This window comes from Arachis ipaensis, chromosome B3, assembly GCF_059453495.1.
Source record: "Arachis ipaensis isolate K30076 ecotype BB chromosome B3, ASM5945349v1, whole genome shotgun sequence".
Lineage (NCBI taxonomy): Eukaryota > Viridiplantae > Streptophyta > Magnoliopsida > Fabales > Fabaceae > Arachis > Arachis ipaensis.
In genome coordinates, this window is record NC_142438.1 from 42010818 (window position 1) to 42030650 (window position 19833).

General features: G+C 32.7%; 1 protein-coding gene across 1 annotated transcript; it reads right to left on the reverse strand.

Annotated features, from left to right (window-relative positions):
- Positions 1-14055: 14055 nt before the first annotated feature.
- On the reverse strand, positions 14056-16583 carry GNC (GATA type zinc finger transcription factor family protein). The gene is made up of 3 exons (XM_016333477.3): positions 16266-16583; positions 15508-15951; positions 14056-14796 (listed from the first exon to the last, which is right to left on the reverse strand). Exons 1-3 carry the CDS (start codon positions 16425-16427, stop codon positions 14365-14367), a joined length of 1038 nt encoding a protein of 345 aa, XP_016188963.1. The 5' UTR covers positions 16428-16583; the 3' UTR covers positions 14056-14364.
- Positions 16584-19833: the final 3250 nt, after the last annotated feature.

The window sequence follows — 19833 nt, forward strand, 5'->3', positions numbered from 1 at the left end:
TTTTCAAAATCTTATCTTATCTCATTTCAAAAATCAAATTTCAAAATTCAATATTTAAATTTCAAATTTCAAATTTCAAATTTCAAAATTCAAATTTCAAAAATTTAATTTTCAAATTTCAAAATTTAAATTTCAATAACCTTTTAATTTAAAATTTGTTTTTATTTTCGTTTTTAATTTTTATTTACTATTATGAGTTCTCACCCCTCTCGCTTTGAGTTTGGTTCCAATGTTGTTGTAAGAAATGGAAATTATAACAGGAATCTGCATCAAAGTCAAAACAATCAGAGATGGAAGGAGCCACGAGGATCTGATCAACCCTTCCGGCAACAACACCTTCCGCAGTACCACATACAAAGACCATTCCACGATGCATACCAAGACAATAGTTATGGTGAACCTTTCTGTGACAACCAACATCCACCAAATCACTATGGTCAAAAACCATTCCAAGGTACATACCAAGATGATAGATATGATGGACTCCCATCATATGCTTATGAACCACCTCCCCAACATACCTTTGAACCACCAAACTCACAAGCCCCTTTACACCATTTACCTCCATATGACCCTAACCCACATCCACCATACCAACCACCCTATGAACCAAATGAACCATACATAGATCCACCCCCAACCTCCATTGGATAATAATACACTCATCTCTAACATTATTGGTCTCACATCTACACTCCAAAATCTTATATCCCGCATGAACCAACCCTCTACCTCCAATATTCAACCCTCAAGCTCTAGTGCACTTCCTTTTCAACCACAGAATGATTTCTCCATCCTATCACCACCATCCATGGAAGAGCACCCACATCCATCAATCCAAGAGCAAGATGATCCCAATTATGCTATTGATATGGAACAGGAAAGAAGGAATCATCTTCGCGAATCCATACTTCATAAGGAGCTAGAGGAGGCCCTACGGGTAAAGGTAGGAGAGACCCTTGAAGATGAAAGAGTAGTTGAAAGGAGTTCTCATGGAAAGAAAATCATCAAGGATGAGTATAATTTTATACTTAAACAACTGGACAAAGCAGCAATTATTAAAAAGGAAGAAGTAGTTGCAGACTTAAGAGATGTTGTACCTCCATTGGAAAATCTAGTCATAGAGCCTCCTTCCACGGTGTTTGATGTTGATGTTGAGGAGAGCGTACAACCTCCAAGGCAGATCATGGTTGAAGACTTGGTAGAGGTTGATCAAGAGATAGAGATTAAAGAAGAAGAAGCACAGCCTCCCATGCCCTTGGAAAGCCGTGAAGAGGAGATTGAATTAGAAGAAAGCTACCAAGAGGAAGAGGTTGAAAGTGAAGAAGCTTGCAAAGAGGTGGAAGCTGTCAGAGAAGAGCACACGGGAGTAAAGCCTGCAACTACCTTGCCAAAGTTGTTGGAGACCCCTCACCCTAAGTTGCCATCATCCTTCACAACATTCAAGTGGGTAAAATTCATATCCCTTAGCTTTCTAATTCCACTTGAATATGGGCTACTGGAGACGGATGGTCAACTTAGAGCTCTTTGTGGCATAAAGAGTAAGAGGAAGATGGTCAGTGGTAAGAATTGTCCTGCAAGGTTCATTATGGTTGGAAGCTTTAAGTTTAAACGCAAAGGTTGGTATAGAGCTCTATTGAATGGGTCTGGGAAGTTGTTTGGACGCTTCAGTGAGAATTCTAAGGCTAAACCACCCGGATGGAACAATATTGCTCAACAAGAAGATGGGTACAAAAGCAAGATTTGGGACCCCGGAATTCATTCTGGCAATCAACACTCTTGGGGCCTTGTCACTTGCTTTAACTTATTTGAAGGCTTTCTGCGCCTAGTTTGGGATCCCGGAGGCTACTGGAATTACAAACATTGGTGGAGATTCCTGGATGAGTTCAAGCACAAGCCACCATAACAGGGAGCTCACCAAATGTCCAACTTAAGGACTTTAACTAAAAGTGCTAGGTGGGAGACAACCCACCATGGTATGATCGTCCCTTTTTCAGTTTTAATTCTAGTATGTTTTGTTTGTTTTTGAGTTTTGATTGGACCTGGAATCATGCATAACATTCATATTAGTATTGCATTCTGCATACTGCATTATTAAAAAAAAATGGCACGCGATGCGACCGCATCATTGACACGTCCGCGTCGCTGGTGATTGGAGAGACTAATAAAACAAACAGAGAGTCACGCGAAAGCATGGCTGGAGGCGTGCCCATGGCACAAATCGTCCCACGCGATCGCATTGCTGACGCGTCCGCATCGAGTGGGAACACTGGCCTCCCACGCGACCGCGTCACTCACGCGGCCGCGTGCCTTGGATTTCGACGTGAAAAGGGTGCACGACCGAAAGTTGTGCTAGAGTGGTGCTGGATTGGTGCTGAACGCATAATTCTTCCTACGCGGACGCGTGACCGACGCGACCGCGCCATATCCTCCTAATGGCCACTCACGCGATCGCATGCCCCACGCGATCGCGTCACCCAATATTTGGCAATTAATGATTTTGAACAGAGAGTTGTGCGAGTGCGAGGCTGCCCTCGCGCCAGTGGCATAAAACGGGTCACGCGACCGCGTGACCGACGCGACCGCGTCAATTAGTTTAAGCGCAAGTCACGCGACCGCGTGCCTCACGCGTCCGCGTCGCTTGCGCCGCACAGCTTATCCTAATTTGCCAATTAGCTTATCTTTTCTTCTCTAATCCTAATTTTTCCTCCCTCCTTTCTTACTTACTTCTTCTTCCCTCCTTTGCCTTCTCATTCTTCTTATCTTTTATTTTATTTTACTTAATTTATTTGCATATTTCATTCATTGCATCTTAATTTTGTGCATATTTTTTCTTTCTTTTCTAAATTCATTATTTTTCCTTTGGTGTTAAAATTTTCTTATTTAACTGTTGCATCTTCTCTTGAATTATTTTGGGTGCTTAGTGACTTGTTTTATTTTGAATAGGTAATATTGTTTATATCAATACCAATCTTTTATACCTGTATTACTTTTACATTGATATGAATTTATATTATCTCTCCTTACCCACACCCGCTTCCCTATTGTTGCAAATTTTTGCACTCTTGATTTGCCATGTACATCTACTGTTTTCTCACTTGCATGTTGTAGCTACCATGTAATTGAGACCCTCATTATTTGACATTAACCCAACCATATTTTATTTGTCTTCTTATCTTTATTTCTGGTTACTGTTCTTCTTTTTTTTTCTTCTTTCAGGCTGGCCACCGAAGACGGAAAAAGGGAGAAACTTCTATAAGGGGAGACAGACAAGTCCGTCTGCAAAATCTTTGGAGAAAAGCGCCAGTTGGAATAGCCCGTCCACTTGCACATCTTAGCATGCACCGAGGACGGTGCAATCTTTAAGTGTGGGGAGGTCGACACTGACTTCCAGGGGTTAGTTACCTTCTCTTCAACACCAATAATCTTATTTTCTTTATTTGTTCATTGTTGCATCTGCATATTTGATTGCATGTTTATTTGATTTTGTGCATTTAGTTACTACTTGGTTAAAGTAATAAATTCCTTTTTAGGACTCTATTTTTGAAAAATTTCACTAAATTAAAAATTGAAAAATTTTTTATGTTAAAACTTGTTTGGAAGTTGTATTTGGAACATGAATTATAGCTAAAGAACACACAACCTGTGAGATTTGAGCTTATTTACATGGTTACATTATTTAACCATAAATTTTTATTCTTGTGTGTTTTCTTCTCTATAATTGCAATCTTTGCTTTGTTCCATTCTATATGTCCATTATTTAGTGTATCTACATGTTTGCATATGATTGAGGCCATTATTTGTTATTAGCTCACTTATCCCAAATAAGCCTATCTTTTACATCACCCTTGTTAGCCACTTTGAACTTTTTAACCCCCTTTTATTTCATAACCACATTACTAACCTTAAGCAGAAAAACAAAATAAAAATCCCAAGTTGAATCCTTGGTTAGCTTAAGATAGATATTGTGTACAATTTAAGTGTGGGGAATTTTATGGGAATATGGGATGATATGAAAAAGTAGGGAATTAAATTGAATAAGTTATTTGAAAATTTGGGAAGCATGCTCATGTGAAATCAAAAAAATTAAATCACCATGTGCATTGAAAAAAAAATTATTAAGTAATTAAATAATGGGATACAAAAAAAAGGAGAAGAAAAGAAAAGAGAAGAAAAATAATATTACCCCAAATACAAAATAAAAAGAATCAATGCACATGGGACAAAATTCAAAAATAAGTTTGATACTTGAGCATGTAATACAAAAGTGGAAAAAATTTGGGTAGCTAGGTAAAGTATTTTTTAAATTATATAAAGTATGTATATGTTAGGTGAGATCTTAGACTAATCAAGGATTCACTTTGTTAGCTCACTTAGCCATATATATATATATATATATATATATATATCCCCACCCTTACCTTAGCCCTATTACAACCTTGAAAATACCTCATGATGTTTGCATTGGTACATTAAATATTTGTTGATTGAATAGATGAAGAACAAAGTTTAGAAAGCATGATTAGAGAAGAGTGGAGTGAATTACCCTATACACTTGAGTGATTAGAGTGCATATACACTACCAGTAAGGGTTCAATGCTTAATTCTATGTTCCCTGCTTTCATAAGCTGTCTTCTTACAAGTTTACTTGTCTTTTATTGTATGATTTAAATTAGTGGAATTTGATTTATATTTGTCTTGGAGAACTTATTTGCTTTTAACCAAGTAGGTAGAAACATTTTGCATGTAGTTGCATTCATCTAGATAGGTTGCATTTCATACATTCTATCATTCCTCTTCATTCTTTATAGCTTCTCTTGAGCTTAGCATGAGGACATGCTAATGTTTAAGTGTGGGGAGGTTGATAAACCACTATTTCATGGTTTATCTTGTGCTCAATTAAGTGGTTTTTATCAATTCTTTACCCACTTATTCATACTATTTGCATGGTTTTACATTTGCCTTCCTAATTATGTGCTTTGATTGAAAACATGTTTCTTTGGCCTTAAGTTTTCTATGTTTAATCCTCTCTTATTACCATTAGATGCCTTGATATGTGTGTTAAGTGATTTCAGAGATTACAGGGCAGGAATGGCTCAGAGGATGGAAAGGAAGCATGCAAAAGTGGAAGGGATACAAGAAGTTGGAGAAATTGCTAAGCTGTCCAGCCTGATCTCTTTGCACTCAAAAGGCTATAACTTTAGCTATAGAGGTCCAAACGACGCGGTTCCAAGTGCGTTGGAAAGTTAACGTCTGGGGCTTCGATTTGATATATAATATGCCATAATTATCCTGATGATAGGTGACGCGAACACGTGCTCCACGCGAACGCATCGCAGTGACGAAAAATCAGCGTGTTTGAATTCGCAACCAGCGAATTCTGGGCTGTTTCTGACCCAGTTCTCGGCCCAGAAAACACAGATTAGAGTCTATAAAGTGGGAGAATGCATCCATTCATAATCAGGCTTTCATATTCACAATTTTAGGAGTAGATGTAGTTTTTAGAGAGAGAGGTTCTCTCCTCTCTCTTAGGATTAGGATTTAGGATTTCTCTTAATTTTAGGAGTGCCTCTCAATCCCAGGTTCAATGTTTCTTTTATTTATTTTTCTAATTTAATTTATGAACTTTTCCATGTTAGAATTGATATCTTCATTTAATATAATTTGAGGTATTTCAGAATTATGATTGCTCTCTTTAATTTATTAATGCTCTCTGTTTATCCAAATTATTTTCATTCAAGTAGACTTTTTTCCCTTTTGGCTTTGGTTGAGTCATTGGAGACACTTGAGTTATCAAACTCATTGTTGATTGAAAATTGGAATTCTTCAAGAATTAATTCGAAGTTCCAATAACTCTAGCCTTTCCCAAGGAAAGACTAGGACATGAGGAATCAAAATTAATTCATCCACTTAACTTACCTTCATAGTTAGAGGTTAACAAAGTGAAAGAAAAATCCAATTCTCATCACAATTGATAAGGATAACTAGGATAGGACTTCCAGTTCTTATACCTTGCCAAGAGCTTTGTTATTTATTATTTTAACGACTTGTTATTTTACATTACTTGCTCCTTCTTTCCAAAACCCCCAATTTACAAGACTCATAACCAATAATAAGAACATACCTCCCTGCAATTCCTTGAGAAGACGACCCGAGGTTTAAATACTCGGTTATCAATTTAAAAAGGGATTTGCTATTTGTGACAACCAAAACTTTTGTAAGAAAGGTTGATTGCTTGGTTTAGTAACTATACTTGCAACGAGAGTTTACTATAACTTCTAAACCATCAATCTTCCAGTTCTTCAGAGAGGGTGACAAAAAACAAGGAGCTAGAAATCTTCCTCTTGGAAGATCCACTCACAGCAGAAGACTGAGCTAGTGGAGCGTCCAACTTACGGACATTAAAGCAAAGTGCTAGGTGGGAGACAACCCACCATGGTATGATCGTTCCTTTCCTTATTCTTAGTTTTCTTATTCCATGACTCTTCTCTTTATTAGTACATTTAGTTTGCATCTTCATTTGCATATTTTTATTTTTTTTTAAAAAAAAAGGAGAGCCGCGACGCGACCGCGTCGCAGGTGGCTCAGAGAGAATAATAAATCGAACAGAGAGTCACACGGGAGAGTGGCTGGAGGCGTGCCTTTGGCAAAAATCATCCCACGCGTCCGCGTTACCCACGCGGACGCGTGACCTGGAAATTGACGTAAGGAAGGGTGCACGACCGAAAGTTATGATAGAGTGGTGCTGGAATGGTGTTAAACGCACAAGCCTTACCATGCGGACGCATGGCTCACGCGTTCGCGTCATATCCCTATAATGGCCACTCACGCAATCGCGTCGATCACGCGACCGCGTCACCCTGAATTCTGGCAATACTAAGTTTTGAACAGAGAGTTGTGCGAGCGCGAGGCTGCCCTCGCGCCAGTAGCACAAAACGCGTCATGCATCCGCGTGACCGACGCGACCGCATCGATTACTTTAAGCACAAGTCGCGCGAACGCGTCCCCCACGCGTCCGCGTCGCTTGCGCCGCACAGCTTATCCTAATTTGCCAAATATCTTATCTTTTTCTTCCCCAAATCCTACTTTTTTCTTTTTCCCCCTCATTATTTTCTTCCCCTTTCTTCCTCCTTCCTTCTTTCTCACTTTCTACTTACTCTCTCTCACCACCATTGACAAGGTTTTCTTTTCTTCTTCCCTCTTTATTTTTCTATTCTTCTTCTTAATTTATGTTTTCTTCTTCTTTTCTTTTCCTTTTTACTTGCATTATCCATGTTTTCTTTCTCTTTCTTTTAATTGGTGTTAGATATTTAGTAGGGTCATTATTATTCCTTTTGTTTGCTTGTGGATTGTCAAGAACTTGTTTGGCAATTATATGTTAATTTCAAAAAAGGGTTGCTTGCATACTCCATTTATTATTTTCAAGAGCTCATCTACCATGCATGCTATGTGTTTGTGAAAAAGCCCATATGGCATTGTGAACTATTTTTGGATTTCTTTTATTCTACTACTCTAAATGTCTGCTTTTCACAAAATTCTTTTTTATATTTTATTAATTTAATATAATTATTATTACAAACAGGTTGTTAGTTTGAATTCTGTGGTAATTTAACTTGGACGTTGAATGCTTGATCTATGCTTCTCATGCCTTTGCCTGCATGCCAATAAACACCTTGCATTTAATTGTCATCCTATGCACCATCTATATTTCCATCTTTGATTTTTCACATGTAGTCATGACCATGTGTTAACATCATTTATCCTTTAATGTGCATTGATTACCACCTTATCCACCCTCTTCCTCGCTCTATCCCTTTGAATTCATATTACTTCCTCTTTTCTCCCTTTCAGGATGGCTACCAAGAACGGCAAAGAGAAAGCTACTTCCAAACCTCCAGCAAGGAGAGGAACAAAACAAGCATTAGTGGCAGAGCCCTCTTCGACTGCAGTTAAACCCTCAACAAAAAGAATAAAGAGGATTATTAAGGTTGATGATAAAGAGAAAGCCTTCCCAGCAAAGGACACTGCGCGATTTACCAATCGCTACTGTGAGCAGATGTTCCCCATCCTGGCAGAAAGGAGTTACAACAACGAATACCTTCTTATTCTCCCAAACCATATTGCTGAATTTGTTGAGCCACAAATTGTACGAAGACAATGGGGTTTCCTACAGAGACAGCCACGGCAGGTTAATCTTTCCTGGGTAGTTGAGTTATATTCCAACTTCCACCTGCCAACCCTGTAGTCTGTCTATGTCCGTCAGAAGCAAATCCCCATCACAGAAGAGGCCATTCAACGAGCTTTAGATCTTCCCCCTACTCCAGAAGGCCTGGATGCATTTCAAGAAGCCGCACTCAAGCGCCAGATGTACCAATTTGACTGGGACGCTGTTCTCAGAGTTATCGCACTACCTGGCAGCAGATGGATCTATGGATACCATCGTTCCCGTCCTAAGGAAATATCGACTTCCGCACTTACCTTGGAGGCTCGAGTATGGGCACAGATTATGTCCCATTACGTCTTTTCGAGCACCCACGAGTCCTCCTTCACTGCAGACATGACCGTTCTACTATGATGCATCCTTACAGACCAGCCTCTGAACCTACCAAGACACATCCGGAGTGCTATGGGACACGTACAAATTGCGGACAACTTACCCTTTCCCGCCTTGGTTTCAGATCTCGTCTCAGCAGCCGGAGTCTCCTACAGAGCTGGGGACACCAAAGCCATGCTTCCACGGGATGATCAGTATGTCCCTAACGGGAAATATCTCAGACCTCCAGCAGCCACTACAAGCCAGCCTACTGAACCGGCTGAAGAGATTCCTCCTTCAACACCACAATCACCTACAACAAATCAACTGCTCCATCAGATACTTGAAAGGTTGGATCGGCAGGAACACAAAGCAAAGCTAAGAGAGCGTCGTAATAAGCGCCGATTCACATACCTCAAGGAGCTAATTATGGGAAAATTCAAAGACTCAGACACCCCGGACTCCACTTCCTTTACCAGCACAGGGAGCCATGACGGTCCCGACTGTGGAGATACTGCTACCAACCCACCTTTGTTCCTGACAGATGGCACCGAGGACGGTGCAAAGCCTTAAGTGTGGGGAGGTCGGTCAGTACCTGACTTCCGGAGGTAATTTTTTCTTCCCTAACACCAATAAAATAGGATATTTAGTTAGTTTTTTATTTTGTAGAATAGGATAAATTGCATAGAATAGATTAGTTGCATGCATGTTCCACTTGATTGAAAAGATAATAAGTTTCTTCTAAGACCCTATTTTTAGAACAAAATTTCATTGATTTAATTAAAACTTTTGTGTTAAATTTGCTTGAAGTTATATTTGGAACATGGTTTTTGAGCTAAAGAACACACAACCTGTGAGATTTGAGCCTTTATACATGGTTACATTATTTAACCATAATTATTTTATTCTTGTGTGTTTACTTCTCTATGATTATAATTTATATTTTGTTTCATCCTATATGTCCAATGTTAATATATTTATATGCCTGCATATGATTGAGGCCATTATTTGTTTAGCTCACTTATCCCAAATAGGCCTACCCTTGCAATTACCTTTGTTAACCACTTTGAGCCTTTAAATCCCATTTGTTCTGCATTTTACCACATTACTAGCCTTAAGCGGAAAAACAATTTTATATCCCAATTGAATCTTTGGTTATCTTAAGATAGAATTATGTGTTAATTAAGTATGGAAAAATTGTGGGAACAAAAGATAATAAGGGAATGTGTCATGATGATATAATGGGAATTTGGGTACCTGCTCATGTGAAACTATAAGAATTAAACATCTATGTGCATTGATAAGCTATGTTTATTTTTATGTTTACTTTAAAAAAATAAAAAAATAAAAAAAATAAAAAAATAAAAAAATCCAAAAATATTCAATAATTAAATAAGGGGACAAAATCACCCCAATGTTAAGTTAAGAATTCAAAGATCAATGCATGTATGATAAAATTAAAATAAAAGTTGATACATGAGTAAGGAATGTGAAAGAGAAATTTTGGATAGCTAGGTATGAAATTTAAGTTATGTAGAATGTACACATGTGTGGGTTAAAGCTTAGATTAATTAAAGATTCAATTTATAAGCTTACTTAGCCATATATGTATCCTTACCCATACCTTGGCCCCATTACAACCTTGAAAAGACCTCATGATGCTTGCATTAGTATATTAATTGTTGTTGATTGGTTAGGTGAAGAACAAAATTTAGAAAGCATGATTAGAGAAGGATAGAGTGACTACCCTATACACTAGAGAGATTAGAGCATACATACATCATCAGTGAGGGTTCAATGCTTAAATTATATGTTCCCTGCTTTCATGAGCTACCTTCTTGCATTTTTATTTGCTCTTACTATATAAGAATTGAATTAGTGGAATTTGATTTGTGATTGTCTTGAAGAGCTTATTTACTTTTGACCAAGTGGACAAAAATCATATAGTTGTATTCACATATATAGGTTGCATTGCATTGCATGAGCTTTACATGTTCCTACTCATTTATTTTATCTCATTCAACTAAGCATGAGGACATGCTAATATCTAAGTGTGGGGAGGTTGATAAACCATTATTTTATGGTTTATATTGTGTTTAATTGTGTGGTTTTATCAAATCTTTACCCACTTATTCATTAAATAAGCATGCATTTATAATTCCTTCCTAAAAATACTTTATGGTTGAAAACTTGCTTCCTATAGACTTTTAATTTTGTATTTTAACTCTCCTTTATTCCATTCGATGCCGTGATCTGTGTGTTAAGTGTTTCAGGCTTTATAGGGCATGAATGACTTGGAGATTGGAAAGGAAGCTTGCAAAAATGGAAGGAACACAAGAAATTAAGGAGATGACCAGCGAGAAGTAACGCGGACGCATGGCTCACGCGACCGCGCGGATTGAAAACTACACCAGTGACGCGAAGGCGTGGACGACGCGCACGCCTGGCAAGGCAAAAGGCTGGATGACGCGAACCCCTGGATGACGCGATCGCGTGACGTGTGCGATCTGCAGAATCTGCAGAATTCGCTGGGGGCGATTTCGGCCCCTGTTTTGACCCAGTTTTCGGCCCAGAAAAGCATATTAGAGCCAGGGAACATGCAGAGACCGAGAACAACATTCATTCCATATAATTTTAGTTTTTTAGATCTAATTTTACCTCTCCTCTAGGTTTTCTCTCTACACATTCATAGTTCTTAGGATTTGATTTTATTGCTTTTTGGATTGGAACATTGGGAAGAGTTATTACCTCCGTCAAGACTTCGTCATTCTAGTTCGTTTCCTTACTTGTCGCTTACTCTTTCATGTTCTTTATTTACTCAGAGTTACTCTTGGATTATTTCTAGAATTTATTTATACAAGAACTATTTTTATTTTTAATTGATCCTTTTAATTATTATTTATTATGTCTTTCAGTATTTCTCTTCCTTATTTTGTGAATTTTACATTCATAATGAGCGAGTAGTTCCATAACTTGATTGGGGGATGATTGAAAGGAAACCTTGAGTTGGATTACTCAAGAGAAAAATTGTGATTGGGTTTATTGTTGGATCGCCCTCTAGTTATTGACACTAGTCCTTCCCAAGGGAGAGGATTAGGACTTGTGACTAGAAATAGTTTTCCAACTTACTTGACTTCCCTCTACCTAGTAAAGGGTAACTAAGCAGAACAACCTCCAATTATCAATTAATCTTGAGAGTACTCCAACAAGAATAGGGCTTCTAACTAATCTACTCCCAGTCAAGATTTTTATTTAAAATTACATAATTTCTCTAATTTAATTTCCTGCTTATCAACTCAACCCATTTTGGAAAACATCTGATTAATAAAATAGCACATCTTTCTGCAACTCGTTGGGAGACGACCTGGGATTCATACTCCCAGTATTTTTAATTTTAATTTTGTGACAACCCCATTCTAAATTGATAAGTGGATTTTCGGCTGGTTAAGAACTGTACTTATAACGTATCTCTTATAATGATTTCTTAACTTGCCAATTTCCGCCAAGTCAGTGACATTTATGGAGGCTACAATCTACTATATCATAAGTGCCAAGTTAATCTATTTTCATTCTTTGAACTTTGTGGATTCCTTTTGAATTGTGATGATTGTTACAGTAAATATTGAAGTATATTTCTTGCAAGCAACTGAATCATCTTTTTTCTTTTGTTATTTTCTCGATTCCGAACTAAAGAGAGATACTGGAAGATTCTAAATAATCCTCCATTTCTAATCTCTGCACTATAAGGAATGATGTGTGTTCCCATGTAGTGAAATTATCTTCTTCAAGTTTGTCTAGAATCTGCAACAAAATGTATTCTTAGTGTTAGAAGTCAAATTTGTGAGAGAAGAAATTCGATGGATGTTCAAAGACATGTTGAGATTTGTGCAGCAAAAGTAGTATGCCTAACTATAAAGAACAAAGACATGTCCTGGTGTAGTCTTGGAGCACTCAAGAACTACATAAATTGAAAGCAATGGTAATATCATAACTCAAAGAAGAAATCAATAGGAATGAAAATGCATTATTGAATGTTGATTTTAGAGTATTCTCTGTTATCATTGGAAGATGAACAATACAATTTACTGCTATGCCTAAATATATAATTTAGTTTTGGAAAAAAATAATTAAAATTTTTTAAATTATAAGATGTAAAATCTAGATGAAATATATATAAACTATAAAATTTAAATCATGATAGTTTGAATTAGATATGACTAAAAAAGATATTCAAACGTATACAATGCAAATTACAAACATTTGAATAAAAATTTGATTAGATTAAATAAAAAACATAATAAATTATATTGATTATATTTTTTAAATTAATTCAAATCACATATCTCATTTGTAGCGACAACAAGAAAAACAACATATATATATATATATATATATATATATATATATATATATAATTTTTAAGTACATATAAGTGTAACTATAAACTTTTAATTTATTTATTTATAAAAATACACTATTTAATTAAACAGTTTTTGTTGATAATTATTAAAATAAACATCATTTCAGCTACTCCAAACTAACTTTTTCCTGTACAAATATATATATATTTTTTTAAAAAGTGCTAATTATTTAAAAAATTATTTATTTAAAAAATTTAAACTGATATATGTATATTTATCACATTCTTTCAGACATGAACTTTATTTTTTAAACTCGTGTGTATGTGTTTGTGTGTGTGTGTTTTTTTTTTTTTTTTTGCACATATATTTTTTTAATGAACTTATGCTAAAATTATTTTCATTTTGAAATAACAAATATTAAATTTTATATTTTTATGTTATTAAAATTTTGATATCATAAAATTATTTTTTAGTGTAGAATTACTTATTCAATAATTATTATTATTATTATTATTATTATTTGTAATAGATGGATAGCTAGATTTTGGATTACTGGGCACCATGTATATGGTTTTTATAAATAAACTCTACTACGTACATCTTCTACATCTGAAAGAATCAAGACTTCTCATGTTATTAATTAGGATGCGGACAAAGTCTGAATCCAGAAGAGGGACACAAAAAAGCTGCTTCCAAAACAGGGAATTATCATTGTCATGAATCACGATTGATAATAAGCTCTTGTTATGTCAATGTGAAATCGAAAACTTCAAAAGATCGATAACGGTACGTTGTTGGTGGAATAATTGAAGGAGATAAGGGAAAGACCAAATTAATTTAAAAATTATAAATAAAAAGTAGTTATGTTGCTTTCACCTCATCTGATCAAGATCTAAGTAACATTCCCCTTGAAGAAGCACCTTTATGCATAGTGCTTAAGGAACATTTTCACTTTCAATTACTTAAAAGGAATATTTTCTTATCACAACATTCTCATCCACTCCGCAAATATAGTAACTTAGCTTGGTCAAACAAATATATTAATTTATACTATATTATATGATATTGTAAGGCAACCACTAAATATCAAATTTTATAACTAATATAATGAACATAACCTAAAAGATAAATTAACAATAAAGACAAACTAAACCTTATATATATGATGAGAAGTACAAATGTAATTTTATTGAATTAGGATACCCACACAGAACAAGAGACTCATCGCATTTGTGTTTGTCTACTTGCTCAAATCTAACATAATAATTATATATTAATGGTTACAAAGTTCATATAAAGTCACCGATCCAATGATTTATTTCCTCTATTATATATTAATTCCTAAATAATAATAATAAAGTACTATAACTTCATGAATGCGTCCTATTCTTCCACACACCACAAAGCAAAAACTAGTCTCATACAATAATAATATTAATAAGTACTTATTCATATAAAATAAAAATTTCATTAATCTAAGTAACGATCTGAGGGAAATCCATGAAGTAAACCATAGGATAAGGCCATGAGCAAGATTGCAGCCTCTTTCTCATCATGAGGGAACACATTTAAAGCCAAGTTCTTGCTCAAACTTATTGTCAGGTCTTCAAAACCAACCTTCTTTCTTCCTCTATGAGATAATTTATTGTTATTGGTTCCAATTTTGTGCTTCTTTTTCAACTGATTTGGTGCACTACACTTGGCTTTCAACTTCTTATCTTTGTTGTTGTGCTTGTGTAACTTCTTTTCCTTCTTCTTCATACCATGAAGAGATCCATCATCATCATCAGTAGAAGCCATGAGAGTTGTATCGTTCTCTGATGCTGCAACCTCCGCCGCCGCCGCCGCCGCGGCAGCTCTCCTCGCCTTCCTTTGTCTAATTCCACAAGCATTGCAAAGAGACTGATGCATCATAATGATTAATAATCAGCATACTTATATATACAACATACTTAATTTAAATAAAATAATTCAATATTTCTTCAAATTCTATACTTTACTTCACATGGTTGAGCCAATTTAACTGAGGAATTTTTTTTTTCTCTACAAAGATAATATATCTATAAATTATTTGTAGAAAAACTAAAGGGAAGATGGGCATCCAACACAACCTTAAATTAAGTTTTGAGTTTGTCAGAGATGTCTGTTTCCTCTTGTCAATTTAAATATTTTGAAAGAAATGATTTCATAATATATTAAAATTATATAATAAAAAAATTTAAACTTTATTTTTGCTAAACAAAAAAAACAAATTAAAAATTCTTATTTAAAAAGACGTAGTAGAGATATAACTCATGTATCTTTTATTATACACTTAATTTAAAAAAAAAATAGTTTCATAACAGCGTTGATAAGCTTAAAGTTAAAAATCTCAATTGTGTTAATATAAATAGTTATTATGAATATATAGAGATTTTGTGTCCTATGGGGGAAAGTTTGGAGAAAAGGGGATTATTATTATTATTTATCATGAGAATAGGAAAAGAAGTGCTTTTTTTTTTTTTGGGATACATTGAGTGAGAAAAACTATTTGATAAATTATATGAGAATACATAAAAAAATAAAATGAGAAAAATGATTTATTTATTTAGTTTAAAACGAAAAAGAAAGTACCTTGGGGCCTCTTGGTCCACTTCTCCAAAGAGGGGTCTTTGTGGTGTGGCAATCAGAACAAACCCTAACAATCATATTATTATTATTTTCATGACGGTTTGAAGAAGAGTTGTTGTTGTTACTGTTGCTGCTGCTATTATCAGTTCCTAAAGGGGATAGCGACGGTTGCTGCTTTGGTCCCTCTTCATCAAACCTTAACCTGAAATTATTAGTATCAGAACCACCCATGATCCTCATCTTTGAAGACATCCACTTCACCGAACCATGGTCCTCCTCATCATCATGAGCTTGATTTTCATTCCTTTCTTCTTTCTTCAAAATTTTCAACTTGAGCAGTTTACTACTCTTTTTGTTTCCATCCTTCTCTTCTTCTTCTTCTTCTTTTCTGTGGTCATGAATATGATCCCATGATCCTCCACTAGAAGGAACATGAATCTTCTCAGCCTAAAATATATATAATATATTATCAAAATCCAAGTTAGAGCAATAATTAATATAAGTGAGAGAGATCAACAATTTTTGCTTCAATAATTTCTTTTACAAGTGTTGTTAGAGTTCGGCTAGCTAATTAGTAAAACAATTATGTTATATGTACACAAAAGATCAATAGTCAAATCAATTATAAATATAAAATAGACAGATATAAAATATACGTTAAACATAAATAAACAATATATGTATTTAATAAATCTACAGTGATTAATTTAGTGGCTAATTTTAATTATATATATAATATTTTTGTTAATATAGTAACTGACCTGTTGATGAGTTATTTGTAAATGGTTTGGATGTTGGTCCAAATAAGAATAAGATGATAAAGAAGAAGAAGGAGAAGAAAGTTGAGGATATGTAGTAGTAGTGAAGAGGTGATGTTCTTCATTGAGATCAAAAGGAATAGGATGATGACTTGGTATCATCATGAAGGTGAGGCACACGCATAATACAAAGCAAGGGTATGGAGAATTGGGTCTGGATCACTCTGCAAATGCAACGGCTTATCTTTTGTCCACTAATAAGAGGAAGAAGATAGAGAAAACAAAGACAGAAACCTATGCAAGATGGCAATTATATGGTTCTCACTTCTGACCACTACTTATATATATAAATATTTTTTATGTATTTAATATAATGTATTAAAAATTTAACTTATTATTGTTTCAAAAAATTTTAGTCAAATAATTTTTATGGTATCTTTAAAATATATTTTTAGGGCACGTATACCTATTAATGATTTTTTTAATAATATTATGTGCAGAATTTTATATCATTAAGACATTGGAAGGTGTTGTTTAGTTTTTCATGTGATACTTTTTGTTCCTTTTATTGAGGGTTAAGTATTTATTTAATTATCGGGAAAAAAGAATATATTGTAACTTTTTTTTTTATATAAATAAAAATGTGTTATCTATCATTCTATTTAAAAAGCTCAGGTATTCACATGTTTTTCATTATCACTAATATATAAATAAGTTTTTATGTGTTTATTAATTTACTTTTTTATCCGTTAAATATGTTTAAATATGAAAATAGAAAAATTAGTTATAATGATAAGTGATTTATAACTCAATTAGAAAGTCTTGGAACTAGAAATTTCTTTATATAATAAAAGATTTTTAAAAAAATTCTGTGTATCAAAAAGAGAAAATACTTTGGTCCTGAAATTATATTCGAATCTCAATTTAGTTTCAATTGTCTCAAATTAGTCTCTAAACTTTTTAAATTTTAATCACGTTAGTCCCTACAATAGTTTTCGTCACAGAGTTAATTAAAAAATTTAGAGATTAAATTGACGCAATTAAAATTTCAAGGACTAAGGACCAGATTGAGTAAACTTCTTAAATAAGTTCTTTTAAAAAACAGAACTTAAAATATAAGAACTTTTATTAATAGCAACTTTTAAATAAGTTATTTTGTATTTGAAAAGTTATTATAGAAATACTTATTTTAAAGTTGTATATTAAATAGGAGTGATAAAATAGCTTTTGAAAATAAGAAAAATCAAATTTTTTAACTTCTTCAAAAGTTCTTAAATAACGTTTTGAAAAGTTAAAGACATATCTAAAAAATTTTACCAAACACTATTAATATAACTTTTTATAAGTCAAAAACTAAAAACAAAAAAAAAAAAACTTTTAAAATTTTTCAAACGAACCCTAAATTAAAATTCAAATATAACTTTAGACACTAAACTAAATATTTTATCCAACACTTTTTATACTCCCATCTTATATAGTATCAAAGGATAGAAGTATCAATTTCACTTATATCATCGGTTACAAATAATGATTTTGTTAAACATATCCATATATGAGTGCGTTTTAAGAAAATGATAATTTCATTCTATTTTTAATAATGTCATTTCACATATGATATTTTTATATTATATATTTGTATAAATTTATAGAAAAAAAAAACGTTATTATCAAAATAGAATTGACAATATCTATTTTTTGTTTTCTAAATGCATTAAAGTTAATAGATCCTTTTTTTAATGAATGTGTGCAAATGTGATGTGCTAATTAAAATTGTATTTACAAAATAAATAATATTAAAATTAAAAAGTAATAATTTAAAATTATCTTATTTAATTTAATATTTATAATTATATTTAATATTATCTATTTATTACAATTATAATTAATAGACTAATTTAAATTAATTTTTATTATCTGCTAGACATTCTTGAATGTTGTCGAAACACCTAGTCTGTCACTACCGGATTTAGTGCTAATTTTGATTGGCTTTTTTAAATAAAAAAAATATTTTTTAAAAAAATAAAATATTTTTATTTAATTTAAAATTTATTTAAATATATCTTTTACCAACATCAAACTTAAAAATTTACATTAAATTTAAAGATTAACAGAAAAATGAGTGTACATCATGAATAAAAACATATGTGCATAAAAAAAAAAAATAGATAAACCCTAATCAATGTAATTTTAAACGAAGGGTATTTATTTTAAAAACGTCCTGGGAGCTTCCTTATTCATATGCCAGGTGTGTGAATATGGCTGCCTGGCGTGTAACTCCAAATTTTTTTTTTTTTTTTGGATTAATAAATACGTAAATCAAAGCAAAAATAAATATGTATGGAAATGAATTGAGCTCACCTCCATAACTCATGAGTTAATTTAATTATATATATTATTTATTATAATTATTTTATTAATACATATACGATGTATTTTATATTTTTAATTTATAATAAAAATGATAATTTTAAACACATAATTATAAAATTCATGTTAAATATATGATAATGCATTAGTTTTTATTTTTGTCATATCTAAATTTTAATATATATTTATTTTATTAAAAATTGAATGGATTGAGCTAAAAACATGACAAATCTAATTAATTAAATATTATTTATGATAAAGAAGAGTACCATATCTATATATTAATGTTTTGATATAAAATTTTATGATTATCTTTTAAGATATGATTTTGTTAGAGAGAATAAAGTATAATTGATAGATAGATACTATAACTATAATTTATTTATATAAAATTATTGATTATATATGTTTATGTTATTTGAGCTTGTTTATGAGATTGAGTAAATTCGTAAGTTTTTAGTAAGTCAATCTTAAATTTTATAAATAAGTTCGATTGTTAATGAGTTGAGTTCAATTTTAATTTTGTAAGTCAAGCTTAAATTTAATCTCAATTGACTTAACTCGACTCACTTGTAACCCTAATTATATAGTTCATTTTTCACTATATTAGTAATTTATTCTTACTATATTTATAATAATGTAATCTTATAAGTTAAACTATAAATAATATAAATCATTATTATATACCTTAAACATCTAAATTGATTTTCAAATAATTTTAGATCCAATACTTTGATTTACAATTAATTTTTATTTTTTTAAAATATTCGAAAATTAATTTCATTAGAAAGATCCGTCTTTCAATTATTTTAAATAAAAAGTAATTTGTCTTACAGCTAGCGATAACTTTTTAAATTTAATTGTCCTATTATAATAAAATTTGTGACGGACTTATTTATTCAAAACGTATATTAAAAATTTGACTGAAAATAACATAGAAATCAGTTAATTTGACAAAACTAATTTTTGAATACTTTAAGAGAATAAAAAATATTTAAAAACCAAAATGTCCACTATAATTTTTTCTGGAGATTAATTTATGTACTTTTTCTTTCAATATATGATGACATGTAAGAAATTTTTAAATAATGTATGGTAAAAGTAAATAAAATAAAATAAATGCAGAAAATAAAAATAAAAACAAAAGGCATCATCACTATAAGACATTCCCGTGACCTCAATAAGATACTTTTAGAGCAGACAA

Coding starts and splice junctions, on each gene's coding strand:
- GNC (XM_016333477.3), bottom strand. CDS start 16,427: ATGATGATACCAAGTCATCATCCTATTCCTTTTGATCTCAATGAAGAA. Junction 15,952..16,265: donor TACAAATAACTCATCAACAG/GTCAGTTACTAT, acceptor TATATATTTTAG/GCTGAGAAGATTCATGTTCC. Junction 14,797..15,507: donor GTGGACCAAGAGGCCCCAAG/GTACTTTCTTTT, acceptor ATGATGCATCAG/TCTCTTTGCAATGCTTGTGG.